The following is an 11,582-nucleotide window of genomic DNA, read 5'->3' on the forward strand; positions in this document are numbered from 1 at the left end:
AAGATTTATAGAAATATTTATGAAATTTTTATGACATTTAACTCTGATATGTGGTGTGCCAAAAATCTATGTGGTATCAGTAAGAAGCAATACACAAATTTAAAGAACACTGTTTGGTCTTTCTTTGCCAGTATTCCACGGTACAGTATACTATTATGAACTGAAATTTACATATACATAGGTCTCAGTGAATTAGAAGATATGAAAAATATTGAGATAATGGCTGTCACCTGCTTCTTTTAGACTATGTAATTAAAGAAAGAAGTTCAAATGTAGATTTGTGTGGTGTCTATACTTGACGGAAAAACTAAATGAGCACATATTTTAGCCCACTTACCTAGCATGCGGTCACATTTACCTCTGCTCTGAGAAATTTCGCGGGCGTTTCGAATTGGAATTGCCGCCGAAATCAGATGAACAAACTGAAAACGTCGTCACACCTCGCTCGCTGACGGTTAAAAAAGGAGATGAACAGGAGTAACGTTATGATAAAACGAGGAGGATTTAAGGTATTATTAATTGTGATTATTTCTAACCATTTTTAACATTTAATTTACGTAAACATAATAGTTGGCTATTTTCTTGCTACTACCTTTTGTATCAAGTAGCCAACTTGTAGCTACTTGTTAGCTACAAATGCTTATTGATATTAAATGCTAGCCTGCTAATACATAAATATTGGGTAGCACTTATTAGACAGGCCACTATACCACTTAATAAATACCAAGTTATTGTACAAGTACTTCATTAAACACTAGTTTAGTTACATTAAATATCAAGTTATTGTACTAGTACTTCATTAAACACTAGTTTAGTTACATTAAATATTGTTATTGTACTAGTACTTCATTAAACACTAGTTTAGTTAAATTTTATTTCACACCAAAAGTATCTGAAGAACAGTTAATGACAAAAATCTTAAATTTGCTAGTAACACTGATGGTTCGTTATTAATTAGGCCCATATAGTCTAGTATTTAATAAGTACTAGTCTATATTTATAGATACAATATCAGTCTCTAAAACTGATAATTCTGTTATGAAAATATTAATTTGAATACCACCGAGCAGGCGAGCACATGAAACGTAATGAACTGACCTGTTGAGCGTCACATTTGCCCGCGAAATTCCTCTGAAACATGGCATGTGTAACCGTATCTTTACAGTATCTGAAAGCTGACTTTATATTTCTGGCAACTGACAGTGGCAGCACTGAAACCATTTGTGTACGAAGAATCCTATTTTGAAAACGCAATTTTATAACATGAAGATGCAGAAAGGGCCTGTCTAATTGGAGCTGGATTTCTGTTTCTTCTTCATAGATGTCTCTCACACACTTCTTGTGGGGAATGCATTCACTTGATCTATGTTGCTGTAATTTTGTGCTAAACTAGAATCCATGATTAAAATCAAAGATAGAAATTATTTGTGACTGCACTTTTCCTCGAAATCCCTCGATACTATATGTATTTGAAGCAACCAAAACTTTACGGGACGAATAAATATGATTGCACAATCTGTTGTCTAACTCATATCGCTCTTGTTTATTTCCATGCGTTTTGTTTACATTGTCTCCGGGTGGGTTTCTGTTCATTTCTTACATCCATTATCAGAGTTTGTTTTATTTATTTTAGCCTGAAATAAAATGTTCCCATTATCAGCATGCTGTTATAAATGATCTGTCACTGTCATGACCATATTACACAGCCTTTTCATGTTTCAATCATATATAAATGAACGAAATCATATTTTTCAACACAAAGCCTGCACTCTAGTGTTCATACACAGTATTTTCTCCCATATTGTGCAAGTCATTAACATGACGCAATGTGTTTGTGTGTTTATTATGTATAGAATTCTACACCAATCTGATGCAAACAAACAGCTGAAAAAAAATACATATATACCCCTGAAAAAGCAGTTTAATTAATGGTGAGCACATCGCTTTGAATCTCATGACTGAGTTGTGTCTGTAAATCACTCAGTTTCTTCTTAAGCATAGCAAGAGCAGACATGACGATGGTCTCCGGTCGAAGTGAACCGCAGGACTCTACGTTGTAATAGAACCTGAATGAAAATAAATGCAATAAATCATGTAGATCTGTGCTGGCATGCTCTTTTTTTGAATTAAACCTCTATTACACTAGAAATAGAAATTTAACAAACATATGGGTTCAAATTACTTTACCTTTCTGGTTTGCCATTAGGATCATATTGAGCCTGAACCCCATCTTCTTCAATCTCTGAATATTCACTTTTAGGCCTGACAGTTGAACAAAGACACACATGAATGCATTTTGGCCCGTTATGTACCTGATGACACGCTTGTAAATTGCAAAAAATACTCATTTAATTGATAGCAGCATGATCTAAACCAGCAGTAAGGGCCATACCATTCCTGTGGAATAGGGTAGACTGTGTGTCTCAGCGCATTGTCTGGGTCATACTCGAACGCCACCCCTGCAGTGGGATTCCACTTGGCGTGTTCCTTGCCGAAGCCTTTTTTAGCGTAAGCTCTGAGCCGCAGCTCTTGACCCTTCCTCAGCTTTACCAGCAGGATGTCTGTGCCAAAGATACAATTAGTGAATGAAAATCCAACAACAACAAAAAAATCTATAGATCGAAACGTGACCCACCATCCTGCTCTACGTAGTCATTGGGGTCATTGTCTCGACTTCTGGATGTTACCTGAAGAACAAGATACATGATTAGAAAAGGCAAAATGTGTTTGTTTATACATACATACATATATACACACACACATATATAGATATACATATATACAGTTGAAGTGAGAATTATCAGCCACCCTTTGAATTTGTTTTTCTTTTTTAAACATTTAAACCAACCCAAATATAACCCAAATTAAATTCAACAGAGAACGAAAATTTTCTCAGAATGTCTGGTGTTTTTTTCTTAAGGAGAAAGTCTTACTTGTTTTATTTCGGCTACAATAAAAGCAGTATTAAATTATTTTAAAAACTTTTTAGGGTCAAAATTATTCGTCCCTGTAAGCCAAGGATGTCAAACTGAGTTTCTGGAGGGCCGCAGCACTGCACAGTTTAGTTCCAACCCTGCTCCAACACACTTACCTGTAGGTTTCAAACAAGCCTGAAAGACACAATTAAAAAGTTTAATGTTAATTAGGGATGGAACTAAACTGTGCAGAGCTGCAGCTCTCCAGGAATTGAGTTTGAAAACTGTACTTTAAGCAATTTCTTTTTTTGATAGTCTACAGAACAAACCATCGTTATACAAAAACTTGCCTAATTACCCTAATGCCTAGTTCAGACTGCGTGATTTTGGCCCCGATTTTGGCTCGCCGACAGGTTTTGAGAAATCGCAGACAAATGTCTGAAATCACAGGCAAATCGGTGCTCGTGCACGTGAGTGACAATCACACAGTATGAACTATCAAAGACGCGATCTGAAAGAATCGCTGATGAGTCGCCGATGCCTGTGAGATATTTGCTGTGCTAAATATCTGGAGCTGTCGGCGATTCAAATCATGCCGTGTGAATTGAGTCTTGACTAAAAAATTACATCGACGATCGCCTACAGCCAATGAGAGAGCGGCATTCACTTCACTGTGTGTGTGTGTGTGTGTGTATATCTGCTGCAGGCCAGCGGGAGGCAGGGGGAGAAGTTCATTTTCGGGTAATTTGGACCCACGAAATGGAGGAAAAACTAGTGGAGGTTTGACAGGACTCAGGAGCAAGCGTGTCTGTTTGAAGTTTCATACAAAAAGAAATTACTTTATTATCAACCTAAGTTGAGGAGAAATGGCCAATTCCCTTTAAACCCAGGTGAGCAAATATGTACATTTTTTACCCCATTAAAGGCTTCTTTCTCATTCTGTAGTTAATAACAAAAGATATTGGCTACTACGTGTTTTTGGCTGTGAGACGTAGTTTGGACGAAGTTGTCGGCGATTCTTTCTATTGTAAAGTCATGCAATGTGAAAGTCCATGCCGCCGATCCCTTTTGCAGTGTAAACAAAGCAGCGATGAAATGCTGGCCCAGATAGTCATGCAGTGTGAAAACATCTGTGACACGACTACTTTGAAAATCATGCAGTCTGAACTCGGCATAACCTGCCTAGTTAACCTAGTTAAGCCTTTAAATGTCACTTTAAGCTGTATAGAAGTGTCTTGAAAAATATCTAGTCAAATATTATTTACTGTAATCATGGCAAAGATAAAATAAATTAGTTAAAGATGAGTTATTAAAACGATTATGTTTAGAAATCTGTTGAAAAAAATCTTCTCTCCGCTACACAGAAATTGGGGAAAAAACTAACAACGTGCCAAAAACTCTGGGGCCTAATAATTTTGACTTCAACTGTGTGTGTGTGTGTGTATATATATATATATATATATATATATATATATATATATATATATATATATATAAAACCGTTTTCAAGGAATACTGCGGTTTAGGAAATCCCGGTTTTTAAAACAGTCAAAATTTTCTGCAATACCGTTCCTTAGGTGTGTACGATTTTTTTTTCTTTTCTTTTTTTTTTTTTTAGGACAACAGTATCTTCAGCAGTAAAGATATCTATAGATGCCGTTTTAAATTGTAAAAATAAAATCTGTTTTTTGCAACAACTGAAGACTTTAAAAGTCAATAATTATTTTAGCTTGACATCCTTTATGTTTCAAAAAATTAGAAATGTTTTTCAAAATAAAATATATTGTGTTCAAAAGGGAAAAAAGTTTTAGTTTTATACCCAGACATTAAAAAAGAATTTATTTTATAGCAGTAATCACAATACAATGATATTTTTATCCAAAGTTAATCAGGAAATGGACGTTTTTAAAACTTCAGTATTGATTGGTACCAAATTCCAGAATTGTGCAACCCTAATATAACCCCTATATATATATATATCTAAGTTTGTTAAAATATTTTGCTAACCACAAGCTGTTAAAGTAAATGTAATTGTGGAATATAATTTAAAACACGTAGTGTCATTTTATTTTTATTATTAAATCAAAAGTAGAACTTGTCATCAAATCATCAAACTCATTATCATGTAAAACTTTTATTTTTATATTATTGTTATCATGTGACCCAGATAAGAAAAATATGATTGCCAATTAAGCTGAGAATGTATCTTATCGATATGCCTATATATCGGTTATTGGCTTTCAAATATAATCGGTTTTACTGATACTATTATAGCCATCTGCCTAAATTCTACATTTCAGAGCATCTCTTGTTTAATTTAATCATAAACGCCAAGTTCAAATGACACAATATTTACCCATTTACTGTCATTAACTCTGTCAGTTGTTAAAACATAATAAAAAAATAAAAACAAATGTAAAATCTAGTTTTGTAAAAAAAGTAAAAAAAGTTTTGTAACTTGAAAATGACGTTTTGTTTTTCTACTTTTCATGTTTTTTTTAATTAAACACCTTTTGTTTATCAACAAGTTGTTATGCATCTATCACCCATATTGGTATCAGTCCATAGTTGCTTATTTTTAACATTATCTGGCTACTAGATGCCAGATGAGAAATTAAATTATCAATAGATATTTTAAAATTATTAATTAAGCTAAAACAAACAATGGCTACTGAAGTCACATGCTTTGTACTGGCTAAAATATTATTTTCCTGCATTTTGAATACATTTTTTAAAAATGACTCTAGAAAATCTCCTTACAGGAATGACTCGCGGGTTATTAGACAGAAGATCTCGTGAGGTCACGTGACGTGTCTGGTCTTCAGTGCATCTCACGTCCAGCGTCAACTCAACCGAACACTCGGGACAGAAATCGTCACACGTGCAGTCCTGATTGGAAACAAAGTAAGCCAAATATTACATTTTCGCTCTTCCAATTAATAAGATGATTCATGTTCATGCAGATTTATAAAAATAGAAACCCTGGTTTAGACACTTACTCTCGAGTACTGCATCTTGTCAACGATGTCATCACTTGTGAGCGGAATTAATCCTGTAAAACATGAGCCTGATAATTATGCTTGGTGTTATTGGAAGAATGAAGAGAAAGATTTTGGAGAGACGATGAACATACGCACCCACTCTATGAGCAACAAACTCATCGTGGAGCACAGAGGAGTTGGCATCGATCTGAACCCAATCAATAGCTGGCAAATGAGCGCATTACATCAGATTAACAGGTTTAACAGACAAAGAGCAGAATTAAAGGGCACCTATGATGAAAACCATCTTTTAGGAGCTGTTTGGACTGTGTGTAGGTACAGTGTGTCCATAGTCATATCGCGGTGATATAAAGACAATAAGTCTCTTTTTTTTATATACATATATATATATCCTGATGTTAAAACAGGATTAAAATCCTCATTTTGAGACCCACCGCAACGTGACTTAGTAGTGCAGTTTCCCCACCCACCGAATTGATTGACAGCCGTGTATTAGTATGTCTCTGTAGTAATCATATCAACAAGACAGGACATGTGCAAAGCAACTGGGATCAAAAGATCTGTTCAGCTCTCTGTGATCATCAATCATCATCAAATGTGATCAAGCACGAGTTTAAAACATTTTTTAAAACTTTTAAAAAATTTTACCGTCTTCATCAGCACAGCCGCATGTCAGTACAATTCTAAAAGATGACGCTTCAATCCCGGTTTGTGGACATTAAATCAGGTTTACTTTGTACATTAACATAACGTATATCCATACAGTAGTGTATATTAACATGTATTCTGTCACATTTGCCATGCAAAAACGGTGCAAGGTTAAACGCCTGTGCTATGTGTGTGTGAGAACTTTGTAACGACATTGTGTGCAACTCATTGAAATGCTTGAATCAACTCCACAACAAATACATCAAATAATTATTGGGAAAGTTCTTACTGTAGTATTTCTCACAAACATTACACGAGATCTGCTTCCTTTATTTCTGTAACTGTGCTGTTTATCTGACGCAGTTGGAGACTAGGGCTGTGCAATTAATCTAAAATTCTATTTCGGCTGCTAACGATTATGAAAATCATTGAACAAGATAAAGGATTATTGCGTCATATACCGACCCCCTTTCCAGTTGTACACATTTTCTGCTCTGCAAAGCTCAGTTTCACATGAAAATCACTAAAAGCATGTACTGTGTAACGTTTACAGCACGGGATGAGCATCGTTCATTGATTTACATTCTATTCATGTTTTTAAAAGCGCGAATGAGACCGTATGCCGCAGCTGTGTGTGTGCGGCGCACACACAACATGCGGTCAGCATTTGGTCTCATTCGCACACTGCGCTTAGAGACGAGCAGGGCACACACATCTAAAGTCATCTTAATGTGAGCGCTTTAATGGTCAAATAGGTGTCAAAAGTGATTAGTGATTATTCATATTAACAATCATGTGTAATAAACAAGTTGAGGATCAACTCATGTGAAAGAGAAACCATTAAAGTGACAGCGCGCAATATTCCTGCTGCCGCCTGTTTTCATCATTATTAATCAAACAACAAATGAGAAAATCCCTCTCTGCTCTTGACTAAAGGACTTTTGTAGCTAAAGTTTTATTCTTACAGTGAAGATGCTTAAAGCACAGTTTGTTTCATATTTTATTCTATTGTATTTATTTCCCTTTCCTTTTTTACAGGAAGGAAAATAACTGTGCATATATACAGTTAAAGTCAGAATTATTAGCCCTCCTGAATTATTAGCGACCCTTCCCCCCACCCCCACCCCTCATTTCTGTTTAACAGAAAGATTTTTTCATCACATTTCTAAACATAATAGTTTTGATAACTCATTTCTAATAACTGATTTATTTTATCTTTGCTATGATGACAGCACATAATATTTTACTAGATATTTTTCAAAATACAAGCATTCAGATTCAAAGTGTGATTCAAAGGCTTAAGCTGCTGTCACACTAGAGTTTGAGCTTGCGAAATTCTGTTGAACGGCTCTGCGAAAAGGGGCGGGATTAAACAAGATGATTAGACATTTAAAAAGCAAGCGATTGCTCTATATCAGTGGTTCTCAAACTTTTTTCATCAAGTACCACCTCAGAAAAAAATAGTCTCTCCTAGTACCAACAAAATGAGCAGTATTGAAATACAGTAGCGTAGTAGGCCCAGTAAAGCAGCTACAACTCTGCACAGTTAAAAAAACGTGGCAGAATACCTCAGAAATATAGGCTATATGTCCTATATGGCATATTATATCCATCATTTTTGGTAAATTTTGAAATGTGTGTAGCATGTACATGACATATTTCATTTCTCAGCGTACCACTAGAAGGAAGCCTGCGTACCACTAGTGGTACATGTATTACAGTTTGAGAACCACTGATCTATATTTTAAATTTCTGTCCAGAGAGGTCATGTTTTGATCCTCGATTGGTCTCAAGCAGTCAAGTGATACGATTTCGCAGGTCAGAGTTCACCAAGCTTGAACATTGCACCACAGCAACCTCCGAAACTTGACGCATGACCCTGCGTTTCCGGCATTCACGTGGGTATGAATGGAAGTCTATGTGAGGAAAAGTCCAGTGTGGCCGCAGCTTCAATTAGGGTAATTAGGCAAGTCATTGTATCACAGTAGTTTCTTTTGCAGACAATCAAACAGTATATTGCTTAAGGGGGCTAATAATAGTGACCTTAAAATAGGTTTTAAAATATTTAAACCTACTTTTATTTTAGCCAAAATAAAACAATTAACACTTTCTCCAGAAGAAAGAATGTTATAGGACATACTGTGAAAAATTCCTGAATCTATTAAACATCATTTGGGAAATTTTTATATAAAATAAAAAAACATTACACAGGAGCGCTAATAATTCTGACTTCAACTGATAATCGTTTGAATAATCGTGATTATGATTTTTCCCATAATCAAGCAGCTCTATCGAGACTGTGGCACACTGACTGTGGCACATGGAAACGGTGGGCGGGGAGAACGATCATTTAAGACACAGGCAACAAAAACAGCTACAAGATGCTCAGAGCTGAAAATTACAAACTTCTAAATGGTAAAATAAATAGTCTGATGGGTGTTTTGAGCTGAAACTTTTCAGACACATTATGAAGACACAAAAGACTGCTCTTAAATCTTGAAAAAGGGGTCAAATAGGTGCCCTTTAAATCAAGTAAACGTATTATTAAATTAACGTGTTTTTTTTTTTCATATTGATTAGATTTTGATTCTTACCAATGGTTGGAACTTCTGACATGAACACACGTCGAATAGAGTTTGCAACCCTGAAAAATAAACAAAATAAAATACAGGTGCTTTTCTTATTCTCATTAAAATGTTTATCATCAAACTTAAACTTTAAACATTTTTTTTAGGGTGCTGTAATTTACATAAAAAATAAAATAGATTTACCAAACGTAAAACATTACAAATTAATGTAACATTACAGATAATAAACATAACAAATAAACTCATATTTATCATAAAATGAAATATGTTTACAAATATATAAATGTGGTCATTACAGATAGACAGATGGACAGATAAAACTACTAAAAACTAAATTAATACAGAAGCGTTTTATTCCCTCATGTAAACACAACAACAAATTTAAACTATTAAAATGCTCAATATTCCAATATATGTGATTTTTAATTCAAATACATGTACAGTGCTCAGCATAATGGAGTGCACCCCACTTTGAAAATTCATATTTTTATCAATTTCTCAGTGAATATGGGTAGTGTATATAAGCGCATTTGAATATAACAGATTTATTAAACAGATATATTAAAATACTATTTTAGTCACAGAATATCTTTAGAAATGGAAAGATATTGCAATTAAATTCATGCAAAATATTGCAAAAAGAATTACAGACTACAACATTTCAACTAAATTGTGTATATTTTTGCTTCTCTTGATATTTGCTATTTTTGAAAGTTTTATTTATTTTTCCCTAACATAAATCTGGGCTACAAATTTTTGAATCATCATTGTAAGTTATTTAGTTAAATAAGCTCCAGATTTAACTTCAGTACTGACTAATCTAATGTATATGCACAAATATAATATTGTAAAGCTTCCTATAGAAAATATTCATTGAAATGAGAGATTTGTAGGGGTGTACTCATATATGCTGAGTACTGTATGCTTATCTGGCTAGATTATGACAAAAATAAGCAATTAAATGTAAAAAAAACTGTCCAATGGATATGCTCATTTGAGTTAGATAGATAGATAGATAGATAGATAGATAGATAGATAGATAGATAGATAGATAGATAGATAGATAGATCTTTATATATATTACATACATTATATGATTTTAAGGTATATTTACATTTAATAATGGTTTTCCCCATTCTTATTTGTTTAATTTAGACTTATTTAAACATTATTATTTTTGTTCATGTGCTTTTAAAATGCATTTAATGTGCATTCGGTCAAGTTAGAACAACAATAAACAGTACTAAACTGTAATCTGTAACAGTAAAGTGTACAGTATTTCCTGAATAAAACAAAAAAAAAACTAAAAAAAGTACCGTGGTGTATGCAGCATGTTTTTACCAGACGTAAGTTATATTTAGTATTTACATATTACATTTTAGAGAGAGCACAATAAACATACTACAATGCTCTAAACATGAGACTTGTGGTCAAAATCATCGATTAGACTCCATCAATCTCATTACTCACGCGAGATCCGTGTTCTCGATCACGAACTTCACATTCTCGTCCGAGAGTTCCGTGATTTTTACCGTGGGCTGGTTGGCGTACGGCATACCGAAATCAAGCCGGATTAAGACAAAATATATATATAATAACAAATCAACTATACGTGCGGTGAGTTGCTCAATTACGTCCAGCGTCGAGCGCGGCTTCAGCACAATAACAAACGAAAGCAGCTCATTGGGCACTGGCTGCCTCCAGTCCGTTAACATCCGGAGTACTGCAGGAGTATTGCCGGTTACACAAAATAAAAGTCTTCAGCGTTCAGGTAAAATAGTTTTTTTAACGGTCATTTTTAAATGACATAAGTAACAGGCAATACATAAAACATTAATTTGTGCTAACATTGTGTGACCTGAATACAAATTATAAATATTCATTGTTCATCTACTGCAATGTAGATCTAGATATGGGAAAAACAATACATGAAAGAAAAGCAAATATTTAAAGAAAATAAAAATATAGAAATATATATCAAAAGAAATAAAACATAAATATCTCAAACTATACTTAGATTATTAGGAATGTTACATTGGCATACCAAAAGAGATCTGATAACTTAAAGGTAATTACTAAAATTATATTATTTTTTTTCAGCAGTGCAGTTGTTTTAGCAGCTTTCTTATTTTGCGATAGGCAGAAATTCATAATAAAGTAGATTCAAAATGTTTTTAAAATTTGGCAAACACTGAATAACTCTACATTTGTGAACATGGAAAAGGCCACAAAGAGTTAAAAAAAATTTACCATATTGTCCATTTAAATACAATCTGACTCCCAAATCAAAAACAATAAATTAATTGTCTTAAAATCGAAAAAAAAATTGTAAGCTAAGAAGAAAAGCCAAGATATATCTGTCTAAAATTTTCCCACAAAATTGCATTCTAAAACTAAATGCTATATTGTTTCCAGGTTAGAATTACAGA

At 33.9% G+C, this 11,582-nt stretch overlaps 1 protein-coding gene across 1 annotated transcript; it reads right to left on the reverse strand.

Annotated features, from left to right (window-relative positions):
* Positions 1-1,522: 1,522 nt before the first annotated feature.
* polr2c (RNA polymerase II subunit C) lies at positions 1,523-10,900 on the reverse strand. The gene is made up of 9 exons (NM_001167956.2): positions 10,624-10,900; positions 9,160-9,209; positions 6,053-6,121; positions 5,915-5,967; positions 5,676-5,804; positions 2,636-2,687; positions 2,393-2,561; positions 2,188-2,262; positions 1,523-2,066 (listed from the first exon to the last, which is right to left on the reverse strand). Exons 1-9 carry the CDS (start codon positions 10,707-10,709, stop codon positions 1,922-1,924), a joined length of 828 nt encoding a protein of 275 aa, NP_001161428.1. The 5' UTR covers positions 10,710-10,900; the 3' UTR covers positions 1,523-1,921.
* Between the last annotated feature and the right edge of the window lie 682 nt (positions 10,901-11,582).

This window comes from Danio rerio, chromosome 25, assembly GCF_052040795.2.
Source record: "Danio rerio strain M-AB ecotype USA chromosome 25, GRCz13ab, whole genome shotgun sequence".
Taxonomy (NCBI): domain Eukaryota; kingdom Metazoa; phylum Chordata; class Actinopteri; order Cypriniformes; family Danionidae; genus Danio; species Danio rerio.